The sequence below is a fragment of the Chiloscyllium plagiosum genome, unplaced genomic scaffold, assembly GCF_037043375.1.
Source record: "Chiloscyllium plagiosum isolate Xiang-an unplaced genomic scaffold, Cpla_swu_hap1 HiC_scaffold_10, whole genome shotgun sequence".
Classification (NCBI taxonomy): Eukaryota; Metazoa; Chordata; class Chondrichthyes; order Orectolobiformes; family Hemiscylliidae; genus Chiloscyllium; species Chiloscyllium plagiosum.
In genome coordinates this window covers 118995196-119008324 of record NW_028270148.1, presented here as the reverse complement: position 1 = coordinate 119008324, position 13129 = coordinate 118995196, and the positions used below count along the sequence as shown (strand labels likewise).

Here is a 13129-nt window from a genome sequence, read left to right as displayed (position 1 = left end):
GGCAGCTCATTCCATACACGTACCACCCTCTGTGTGGAAAAAGTTGCCCCTTACGTCTCTTTTATATCTTTCCCCTCTCACCCTAAACCTATGCCCTCTAGTTCTGGACTCCCCAACCGCAGGGAAAAGACTTTGCCTATTTATCCTATCCATGCCCCTCATAATTTTGTAAACCTCTATAAGGTCACCCCTCAGCAACTGCTATAAATAAGGAGCTCAATTGGCTGGACGGCTGGTCTGTGATGCTAATGCCAACAGTGCACATTAAATTTCCACTCCAATTTTGGTTATATGAAGTATTCTTCTTCTCAACCTCTTCTCATTCCTGAGAGGTAATGACCTTCAGGTGTAACCACCACCAGTCATCTCTCTCCAAAGAGAAAGCAGCCCTATGATCCAGGAGGACTAGTGATACAAAGTCGAAAGAGTATCTGCTCACTTTAAGATAAAAAGCGTTTTCTGAATTTTAAAGTAAATTTCAAGTACAGCCACAGCAATACAGAATAGCTAAGAAACAGGCTGTTCCAAAATGGATACATGTAGGAAATAGCTGTTACATAGACATCTGAGCTTTAGTTGCTGTTTTGACAACAATTCAAATTTAACCAATTAATTTAAAGTATGCCAAGGATACAAAAACCCAATTGAATTTGAATTTATTGCATTGACAATATCAGACCAATGAGACAAAATTATGTCAGGGGTATAAAACAAAGGCATTTTGAAAATTGGTCAGAGCAACTGCCATAGAGCTGAAGAGCAAATGCCATCCAAAGAAATAAACATCTCGCTCTCAAAGAAATTTCAGAAGGCACGATCTATCGAAAGGTACGTTTTCCTGCAAAAGCAGTAAAAAGTAGGGAAAAAAACAGCAGAATCTGAAGACTGGAAGGAAGACTGCAAAAGAGGCTGCATGGACTTTGAGAAATTAAATTAATGTAATGTTTAATAATTGTGCTATTGGAATAGCGTATTAATAGAATTGTGTTGAACTAAGGGGTAGCAATTAGTTAGGGTAATAAGTGTTTGGTTTGTTAATAGTTTTCATTAGTGTTCCCTGTTAGGTTTAAACAAATTATTTGTTACTTTTAAACAGTGGAAATCAGGGATTTTCTTTCATTCACACATTTTTAACAGATTATGAGGCAAGGCAAGCTTTTCAGAGTGTTTGGTTTTAATTATACAGGCAGGAGGCTGGAAGAACTCAGCAAGCCTTGCAGCATCACGAGGTGGATCAGCATCAGCTTACAACTCACTTGGCTTGTCTGTCCATGCTGGCAACTCTCAGGCTTTCCCATCTAGAATTAAGCAAAGACATTTGTTCTCTGATCTCATTTTCCTCCTCTTCTGTGAGATTGCCCTGTGCAATGAGCTGGTTTCCAGCCTGAAGTACATTACCCACATTACTCTGATGTGCCGTCAGCTCCATCATAAATCCCTGAATCAGAAAGGATAAAATGGCAGTCAAAAAGAGTGAACAAAATCCATCATTGACCAATTTTAAAGTAATCATATCCACCAATCATTCTAAAATGCAATAATAAACATCATTTTGATGCACAAAGATAACTACAGCATTTTAGTTTACTATGGATTCACAGATTATGCATTTAGGTTAATTAAGTCTTTTAAAAATAAATCAGTTTCCATCCTCATTCACATAGGTTTTGGATTCAATAAAATGACTTTGAAACCCGAGTGAATTGCTGTAATTTTTTTTAAAGCCATATTGTCCTTTGGACCCATTATGAGCACAGAAAATCAGGTGTAATAAAGGCATTGAATTATAAACATCCTACAGCCTTCCTAAATGGGGCAAACTAAACTATTTTCCAGACAGTCATTCTACTACATAACAAACTCACTTAGTGCACCCTGTACATAGAGTCATAGAGATGCACAGCATGGAAACAGACCCTTTGGTCCAACCCATCCATGCCGACCAGATATCCCAACCCAATCTAGTCCCATCTGACAGCACCTGGCCCATATCCCTCCAAACACTTCCTATTCATATATCCATTCAGGTGCCTTTTAAATATTGCAATTGTACCAGCTTCCACCACCACCACTGGCAGCTCATTCCATACAAGCACCATCTTCTGGGTGAAAACGTTGCCCCTTAGGTCTCTTTTATATCTTTCCCCTCTCACCCTAAATCTACGACCTCTAGTTCTGGACTCCCTCACCCCAGGGAAAAGACTTTGTCTATTTATCCTATCAATACCCCTCATGATTTTATAAACCTTTATAAGGTCACCCCTCAGCCTCCGATGCTCCAGGGAAAAAAAAACTTGCCTCTCCCTATAGCTCAAATCCTCCAACCCTGGCAACATCCTTGTCAATCTTCTCTGAACCCTTTCAAGTTTCATAACATCTTTCTGATAGGAAGGAGACCACAATTGCACACAAATTTCCAACAGTGGCCTAACCAATGTCTTGTACAGCAGCAACATGACCTCCAAACTTCGATACTTAATATGCTGACCAATAAAAGAAAGCATACCAAATGCCGTCTTCACGATCCTATCTACCTGCGACTCTACTTTCAAAAAGCTATGAACCTGCACTTTTCAAGGTCTCTCTGTTCAGCAACACTCCCTAAGACCTTACCATCAAGTGTATAAGTCCTGCTAAGATTTGCATTCCCAAAATGCAGCACCTCGCATTTATCTAAGTTTTATTTGTAAAAATCAAAAGAAATATTTAACTCCTGACTGCAAGATGTTTACTCTACTAATAGCAACTGTTAACATTTCCATGAAATTTACACTTCTATGTTGGATACAAATGGTGATTCTACTGAAACATTTCAGGCTTCCAACGTTTTAATTTTCATTGTCTTAATTGGTTCACTAACGCACCCATACACACAATACCTATACCACTGATATATTGGAGGTAATGATTATCTGTTGGAATCTTTGGTGAATTTCTGCACTGCATCATGTCGATGATGCACACTGCTACTACTGAGTATCAGTGGTGGAGGGAGTAGATGTTTATGGATATGGTATCAATCAAGTGAGCTGCTTTGTCCTGGATGATGTCAAGCTTCTTGAGTGTTGTTGGAGCTGCACTCATCCAGGCAAGTAGGAAGAACATCACACTCCTGACCTGTGCTTAGTAATGGTGCACAGTCTTTGGGGAACCAGGTGGTGAGTTTCTTGCTGCAGTCAGTAGCCTCTGACCTGCTCTTGTAGTCACTGTGCTTATGTTGTGATTCCAGTTGAGTTCTGGTCAATGGTAACCCCTAGGATGTTGATAATGATGGAATTCAATAATGGTCACACCATTTAATGTCAAGGATACAGTGGTAAATTATCTCTTACTGAAGACGGTCATTGCCTGACAGTAATGTAGAGCACATATTACTTGCTACTTGTCAGCCCAAGCCGTGGATTTGTCCAGGTCTTGTTGCTTGCAAACATGGACTGCTTCGGTATCTGAGTCGTCACAAATGATACTGAACGTTGTGCAATCATCGGCAAACATTCCCACTTATCACCTTATGATGGAAGGAAGGTCATTGATGAAGCAGCTGAAGATGGTTGGGCCTAGAGCACTACCCTGAGGAATTCCAGCAGAGGTGTCCTGGAGCTGACCTCAAACAACCAGATCTATCTTCCCATGTGCCAAATGATCCAACCAACACAGAGTTGGCTCCCTAATACCCATTGACTCCAATTTTGCTCGGGATCCTTAATTCCACACTCAGTCAAATGTGGCCATGATGTCAAGGGCTGTCACACTCAGCTCAAATTCAGCACTTACGTTCATGCTTGAACCAAGCTGTAATAAGGTCAGGAGCTGAGTGGCCCTGGCAGAACCCAAACTGAGCATCACTGAGCAGGTGCTGCTGGATAGCACTGTTGATGACACGTTCCATCAGTTTACTAATGATCAAAAGGAGACATTATGGGGCAATAATTGGCCAGATTAGATTTGTCCTGTTTTGTGTGTATAGGACATACCTGGGCAATTTCCCACTTTGTCAGGTTGATGCCAATGTTGTAACTGTACTGGACAGCTTGGCTAAGGGAGCAGCAGGTTCTGGTGCACAAGTCTTCAACTTTTACCAGAATGTTGTCAGGGCCCATTGGTCTGGACTGCAAAGGTAATCTGTAAGACGACTGAAGCCCCTTCCCCATCCCACAACAAATAAAACATTCCCTTGATTACATGCTGCATTTACTGTTTAATATTCTACCCACGACATAGTCTTTAACTTTACTATTTTATCACTATTCTTTATATGTACTCTATTAGCAGATGTACTGTCACCATTAAAGTTTGAACTTGCTGTTCTGCTCTGCTTGCCTTCAAAATGTTATGCTTGCGTAGTGATTCCGTTGAGTTTCTGGTCAATTTTTTTTATTTCAAAAATATACTTTATTCACAAAATATTTTGATAATCTGTACAATTAGTGGTGCCATTCATAGGTGCACATTGCATTTCTGTACATACAGAGATCGGAATTAATCATTCGTATATACAGGTCTGTACGTTTACCATCCATATATTTAGCTGAGACGTCAGCGGAGTCCACTTACTGCATGGGCCCCCTGTTCTTCTTTGGCAGGCAGACGTTACACGGTGGTCTTTCCCCTCCGCGCTTTGGCGGCAGCTGCCCCAAGCTTCAGCGCGCCCAACACGTAGTCCTAGATCTTGGAATGTGCCAGTCCGCAACACTCAGTCGGGGTCAGCTCCTTCAGCTGGTAGATCAACAGGTTTCGGACAGACCAAAGAGCGTCTTTGACCGAGTTGATGATCCTCCAGGCAGTTGATGTTCATCTCGGTGTGCGTCCCGGGGTGAGTTTCTGGTCAATGGTAATCCCTTGCATGTTGATAGTGAGGGAATTTTGAAACTGCTCTCCAGCCTCAATTTTGCTCTTTAGATTTCTAAACCACCTTTCACTTGATCCTATTTCTCTCATTTAAATTCATAATATGCACAGTACTAACAAGTGTTAGCTGTAATTTATTTTGCTTCTTTCCAGCAAAGATTTAGCTATCTTCGAGTACAAGAACAAAGCAGGATACTTCTGGATAGACATGCAATATCTGTATATACCTCAATATCTGTATATACCTCATGAATGTGAAACTGTTCCTTCACCTCCTCAACGTCAGAGGATATGTCATCTTGCATATGAAACGCGTCCTCAGCTGACAATAGCCATGTTAGAACCTCCTCCAAAACTGCCTGATAACCATCCAAGTCCACATCCATCTCAGGCACTGTACTGGAAGTTTCAGCCCGAGAGTTGAGGGGCTTCTTTTCGGAGGTTACAGTCTAATCAAAGAAGAAGAAGAATCCTTTACACATTCATGTTTACTCAGTCATAAGTTAAGAACTTTGGAATATCTAAATTATCAACTGGGATCACCAAAATCTTCATTTTAATGACTGTACTGGTGTGTACACAATACTGCTTCAAAGCCCATAAAAAACCTACAGATATTTCAAGTCACAAACATAAACAGATTCCAGCACTCCGAGTTAGAAATACATATACACAGAGCAATCAAAACTACCCTTCGCAAACTCCAGTCTCTGAAAGCTCAGTCAGGGCAAAAGAGAAACAAATCAACAATAGAACTGAGCAGTCCAGGTTTTAAATGTTGACAGCTAAAACTTAAGGGTCACTAGATCTAAACACTGCCAATGGGCCATCCTGAATTCAAGTTTTCATTTATGCTCACTGACTCCCTCATCTTCTGGTGAAAGCTGAAGTGATCTAATGCCTATCAGTCACCTATTTAATACTATATCCATTAGAATCAAAATGCATAGATTAGATTAGATTAGATTCCCTACAGTGTAGAAACAGGCCCTTCGGCCCAACAAGTCCACACCGACCCTCCGAAGAGTAACCCACCCAGACCCATTTCCCTCTGACTAATGCACCTAACACTATGGGCAATTTAGCATGGCCAATTCACCTGGTCTGCACATGATTGGATTGTGGCAGGAAACCGGATCACCCAGAGGAAACCCACAGAGACACAGGGAGAATGTGCAAACTCCACACAGGCAGTTGCCCAAGGCTGGAATCGAACCTGGGACCCTGTTGCTGTGAGGCAGCAATGCTAACTACTGAGCCATCGTATAGTTTTCATAATTTTTGCGTGATGGCACTTAAATCTAAATCAGTGCTTTCCTGTATGACTTGGGAATGTAACTGAAGGTTCGATAAATAGTAAAAGGAAAAGTTACAAGAAATATGAAAGATTTCTTAATGTACAATCTACAATATACATGAGCTAATGTTCAGCAATATTGTACATCTGCCTAACAATTGTGCAAACAATACAGTGGTAGCAGGATAAGCACAGCACTGTTGAGGTACCTTATAAACCAATGCTCTAGTTCAGCAATATACTCACCTCATCCCTCTACTCCTACCATGTATTTCATTAGACACATGATAACAGGCAGTTCCATACCTGTTGACGTGATAAAGGACCTTCTGCACATTCAACTTTGTACTGCCTTGGTAGGGTCTCCACTTCAAGAATGTCCTCCATTGTGACTTGTTGAGGGAGTACCTCAAATAAAGAAGTCACATACATGATGATGGATTTCTTGTCAGGAAGGCAAACAGCAATATCTAGAACAGAAAACAGCATGGATCAGAAACAGCAATCTAGACAACATCACAGAGATATAAACAACAATTTTGGGGCTTTGTACCTTCTCCTATGTCCTCACCCCAACCCTACACAGCAAGCCTAGTCATCACATGGACAGCTAGTACAAACAACCTGTTTTTAGTTACTAATGGTCCCCATTAGCAGCTATTCATTCATCTAGGCTTACCTTTACCTAGTCCAACTGCCATTCCAACCAATTCATGCAATGTCAGAGGAACTGCAGGTGGACACACTTTCTGCAGATATAGTTGTCAGGGACATTTGACTTCTCCCTATCTCCCACATCTCATAGTAAGAGCATACCATTTGCTGACTGCCATTACTAATCCTGTTGTAACAACTTGATTAAATAAAAAGGGAAAGCCTTACCTTACTGTACCTTAATGCTGCTTATCCTCCTCAGTGAAGCCAAAAGTCTTGAAAAGCAGCACTTTAACCTGACTGCTGAGTCTCTGCTGTTTCTCAGCCATAAGAAATTTTCTTACAGACCCTCTCTCTACTTTTTGGTTCAAGGAGGGAGGGAGGAAAGGAAACACTACTGTTATATAACATTTGTGATTTCATTACTCGTAGTCACTGGGACTTTTACGACCCCCTTCTCACAAGATCCACCTCTGTTGTTTCTCACTACTGCCCTCTGTTGGATTCCCTTCTTGTTGTTGAGCACCAGGTCCTCCACAATCACCTTCTCAGTGCTGGTGAACGAGCCAACTGCTACCAGAATCCTTATCAGTTGTTTCTCACTTCGGTCCAACTTGTCCATGCCGACCAGATATCCTAACCTAATCGAGTCCCATTTGCCAGCACTTGGCCCATTTCCCTCTAAACCCTTCCTATTCATATATCCATCAGAGTTTTAAAACTAATAGAATTATGGTCACTGGCACCAAAGTGCTCCCCCACTGACAACTCAGTCACCTGCCCTGCCTTGCCTTATGTCCTAAGAGAAGGTCAAGTTTTGCACCTTCTCTTGTGGACACATACACATACTGAATCAGAAAACTTTCTTGTTTCGGTACACAATCCTTTATCAAAAATTCCGAAATCCGAAAAGCTCTGAAATCCCAAGTTTTTCTCGTGAAGTATGAAGCATCAGTCATGTCTGCATAACAAGGCTTATTTGGCGTGCGAAGTCGACACCCACTTGACCCACGTGGCGGTTTGGCCCAACACTGGCAGGTGTCAACTATGTATTTTTTTTCACTATGTAACTTCACTGTGAAAATGCCAAAAAGAGCTGCAGATACACCTATGTGTAACAATAATAAAAAGAAAAGGAAGTATCTGACAATATCAATAACACAGAAAGTGGAGTTATTACAGAAGCTTGATTGTGGTGTGTCTGTGCAGCATCTTACTGAAGAATATGGTATCAGAACTACCACTGTATACAGAGTCATAGAGATGTACAACACAGAAACAGACCCTCGGTCCAACTCGTCCATGCCAGCCTGATATCCCAACCCAGATATCCCAATCTAGTCCCATCTGCCATGGTGAATCAGAATCCTTACTGAACACATCTGACAAAATCTGTTCCATCCAAACTATTTGCACTAAGGAGGTTCCAATCAATATTAGGGAAGCTGAAGTCACCCATGACAATAACCCTGCTACTTCTGCACCTTTCCAAAATCTGCTTCCCAATCTGCTCCTCCATGCCTCTGTTGCTGTTAGGGGATCTATAGAAAACTCCCAATAAAGTGACTGCTCCTTTCCTGTTTCTGACTTCCACCCATACTAAGTAGACAAACCCTATATGATTCAAAGAAAAAGAAAGACAAGTTACTGAAGTTTTATGGTAACAGTGATGACGATAAACTAATGAAAAATAGGAAAACACTGCATAGGGCAAAAACTGAAGATCTTAACCATGTGTTGATGGAGTACATTCAACAACGAAGAAGTGAATGTATGCCACTGACTGGTTTATTGGTCATGAAACAAACTAGAATATATCTAGAACAAGGGCTTATGACTATGGATTTATGACTATTTTAAAAAAGCATAGCGTGATTAAAGGCAGTCAGTATGGCTTTGTGAGGGGCCTTATTGAGTTCTTTGAGGAGGTGACAAGACAGGTCGAGGAAGGTTGAACAGTGGATGTGGTGTATATGGACTTCAGCAAGGCATTTGATGAGGATCCCTGTGGTAGGCGCATTCATAAAGTCAGGAGATATGGGATACAGGGAGATTTGGCTATCTGGATTCAGAATTGGTTGGCTGACAGAAGGCAGAGAGTGGTTGTAGATGGAAAGTATTCTGCCTGGAGGTCAGTGTTGAGTGGTGTACCGCAGGGCTCTGTTCTTGGGCCTCTGCTCTTTATAGTTTTTATAAATGACTCAGATGAGGACGTTGAGAGATGGGTTAGTAAATTTGCAGGCTGAAACACGACATAGACAGGATGCAGAGCAGGGCTGAGAAATGGCAAATGGAGTTCAACCTGGATAAATGTGAAGTGATGCATTTTGGAAGGTCGAATTTGAATGCTGAATATAGGATTAATGAAAGGATTCTTGGCAATATGGAGGAACAGAGGGATCTGGGTGTACAAGTACATAGATCCCTCAAAGTTGCCAACCAAGTGGACAGGTTTGTTAAGAAAGCCTATGGTGTTTTGGCTTTCATTAACAGGGGAATCGAGTTTAAGAGCTGCAAGGTTTTGCTACAACTCTACAAGTCCCTGGTGAGACCACACTTGGAATACTGCGTCCAGTTCTGGTCGCCCTACTATAGGAAAGATATGGAAGCTTTGGAGAGGGTGCAAAGAAGGTTTACTAGGATGCTGCCTGGACTGGAAGGTTCGTCTTATGAAGAGAGGTTGACTAAGCTCAGACTTTTCATTACCAGGGGGATCGAGTTTAAGAGCCACAAGGTTTTGCTACAACTCTACAAGTCCCTGGTGAGATCACACTTGGAATACTGCTTTTTTTGGATTAGTGGTGCTGGAAGAGCACAGCAGTTCAGGCAGCATCCGAGGAGCAGCAAAATCGACGTTTCAGGCAAAAGGCTCTTCCAGCACCACTAATCCAAAATCTGGTTTCCAGCATCTGCCGTCATTGTTTTTACCTTGGAATACTCCGTCCAGTTCTGGTCGCCCTACTATAGGAAAGATATGGAAGCTTTGGAGAGGGTGCAAAGAAGGTTTACCAGGATGCTGCCTGGACTGGAAGGCTCGTCTTATGAAGAGAGGTTGACTAAGCTCGGACTTTTCTCTCTGGAGAGGAGGAAGATCGAGGTATACAAGGTAATCAGAGGCATGGATAGAGTTGATAGCCAGACACTTTTCCCCAGGGCAGGACTGACTGGCACGAGGAGTCATATTAGAACATAGAACATAGAACAATACAGCACAGAACAGGCCCTTCGGCCCACGATGTTGTGCCGAACATTTGTCCTAGCTTAAGCACCCATCCATGTACCTATCCAATTGCCACTTAAAGGTCACCAAAGATTCTGACTCTACCACTCCCACAGGCAGTGCATTCCATGCCCCCACCACTCTCTGAATAAAGAACCCACCCCTGACATCTCTCCTATACCTTCCACCCTTCACCTTAAATTTATGTCCCCTTGTAACACTCTGTTGTACCCGGGGAAAACGTTTCTGACTGTCTACTCTATCTATTCCTCTGATCATCTTATAAACTTCTATCAAGTTTACCCCTCATCCTTCGCCATTCCAAAGAGAAAAGGCCTAGCACTCTCAACCTATCCTCGTATGACCTATTCTCCATTCCAGGCAACATCCTGGTAAATCTTCTCTGCACCCTCTCCAAAGCTTCCACATCTTTCCTAAAGTGAGGCGACCAGAACTGCACACAGTACTCCAAATGTGGCCTAACCAAAGTCCTGTACAGTTGCAACATCACTTCACGACTCTTGAATTCAATCCCTCTGCTAATGAACGCTAATACACCATAGGCCTTCTTACAAACTCTATCCACCTGAGTGGCAACTTTCAAAGATCTATGAACATAGACCCCAAGATCCCTCTGTTCCTCCACCTCACTAAGAACCCTACCGTTAACCCTGTATTCCGCATTCTTATTTGTCTTTCCAAACTGGACAACCTCACACTTGGCAGGGTTGAACTCCATCTGCCACTCCTCAGCCCAGCTCTGCATCATATCTAAGTCCCTTTGCAGCCGACAACAGCCCTCCTCACTATCCACAACTCCTCCAATCTTTGTATCATCTGCAAATTTACTGACCCACCCTTCGACTCCCTCATCCAAGTCATTAATAAAAATTACAAATAGCAGAGGACCCAGAACTGATCCACTTGTAACTGGGCTCCAGGCTGAATATTTACCATCTACCACCACTCCCTAACTTCGACCGGTTAGCCAGTTTTCTATCCAATTGGCCAAATTTCTCTCTATCCCATGCTTCCTGACTTTCCGCTTAAGCCTACCATGGGGAACCTTATCAAATGCCTTACTAAAATCCATGTATACTACATCCACTGCTCTACCCTCATCCACATGCTTGGTCACCTCCTCAAAGAATTCAATAAGACTTGTAAGGCAAGACCTACCCTTCACAAATCCGTGCTGGCTGTCCCTAATCAAGCAGTGTCTTTCCAGATACTCATAAATCCTATTCCTCAGTACCCTTTCCATTACTTTGCCTACCACCGAAGTCAGACTAACTGGCCTGTAATTCCCGGGGTTATCCCTATTCCCTTTTTTGAACAGGGGCACAACATTCGCCACTCTCCAGTCCCCTGGTACCACCCCCGTTGACAGTGAAGACGAAAAGATCATTGCCAACGGGCAATATCTGGAGAGGATGAAGAGACGTGACCTGATCGAGGTATACAAGGTAATCAGAGGCATGGACAGAGTTGATAGCCAGACCCTTTTCCCCAGGGCAGGACTGACTGGCACAAGGAGTCATATTAGAACATAGAACATAGAACAATATAGCACAGAACAGGCCCTTCGGCCCACGATGTTGTGCCGAACATTTGTCCTAGCTTAAGCAACTAGCTTAAGATATTATCAGAAAGGTATAGAAGAGACTTCAGAGGTATGTTCTTTATGCAGAGTTGTGAATGCATGGAATGCGCTGCCAGCGGTGGTGGTGGAAACAGAGTCATTAGGGACATTTAAGCGACTGCTGGACATCACATGGACAGCAGTGAGTTGAGGGGTGCATAGGTTAGGTTATTTTATTTTAGATTATGAATAATCCTCGGCACAACATCATGGGTCGATGTTCTATATCATAAAGAACTGAACATTGGAGGCAAGCGTCAACATTCAGAAGGTTGGCTGCAGAAATTTAAGAAGCGTAATGGTGTAAAATATCTGAAAATCTGTGGTGAAAAAGATTCTGCTGACCATGAAGCAGCTTAAAATTATATTGATGGATTTGCCAAGATAATATCTGATGAAAGCCTTAGTCCTGAACAAATTTACAATGCTGATGAAACAGATCTCTACTGGCACTACTTCCCTAGAAAAACAATAACAACAGCTGATGAGAGCGCACCAACAGTTTTTAAGGATACTAAGGACAGGTTAACTATTCTTGGGTGTGCCAATGCTACAGACACACACAAGATGAAGTTGGCAGTGATTGGGAAAAGCAAACATCCGAGATGTCTGAAGGTGTACATAATTTACCTGTACATTATTATGCAAACAAGAAAGCATGGGTAACCAGAGAAATGTTTCTCGACTGGTTTAGTAATCACTTCTTACCAGCGGCACAAGCTCTTTGCAGGCAAGCTGGACTGGAAGAAAACTGTAAAATTTTATTGCTCCTGGACATCTGCTCCACGCATCCCCCTGCCAAACTTCTTGCAAAAGTAACATTTTTAGCATTTACTTGCCTCCTAATGTGATATCTGTATTATAGCCTTGTGACCAAAGACTTTTACGCTCCATGAAGAACAAGTATAAAGACTATTTTTAAACTGTATGCTTGCTGCAGTCAACAGAGGGGTAGGAATCCAAGACTTCCTGAAAGAGTTAAGTGTTAAGGATGCCATTTATGCAGTTGCTAATACTTGGGAGGATGTTGATAAATCAACATGAACAAATGCTTGGCACAGATTCTGGCCTACAACGATGTTCGATGTAAATGAACCTAAAGATGAAGACTTTTAAGGATTTCGTATCATTGATTAGAAAAGATGAAAGAAAACCCTGTAAATTACGCACCAAGTTTATTGGACTGAAGTGCAAATGAATTACAGGAAGCTGACATCGAAGAAATGCTGAACATTGACAATGATGCACCCTGTTGTGCATTCCTTGAGTGATGGGAATGTTGCTGAAATGGTTTCAAATACAGATCAGCGTGAGGATAGTAGTGATGACTTTCTGAACGCAGTTGAAAAAATCCCCATACACGATCTGGTGAAAATGTGTGATCAGTTAATTGCTGGCCTTGAACAATGTTCATTTATCAGTGAGCAAGAGATTATGGAAATTTACTCAATTAAAGAGAGATTGCTTA

General features: G+C 42.1%; 1 protein-coding gene across 1 annotated transcript in view; it reads right to left on the bottom strand.

The window, feature by feature from the left end:
- The window catches only part of utrn (utrophin), a 686012-nt gene that overhangs the window by 539454 nt on the left and 133429 nt on the right, over positions 1-13129 (bottom strand). The window contains exons 8-10 of the mRNA XM_087991761.1: positions 6452-6615; positions 5094-5297; positions 1257-1438 (exon numbers count right to left, since the gene is read on the bottom strand). Coding sequence (XP_087847887.1) covers positions 1257-1438; positions 5094-5297; positions 6452-6615 — 550 coding nt within the window. The remainder of the gene's footprint in view (positions 1-1256; positions 1439-5093; positions 5298-6451; positions 6616-13129) is intronic.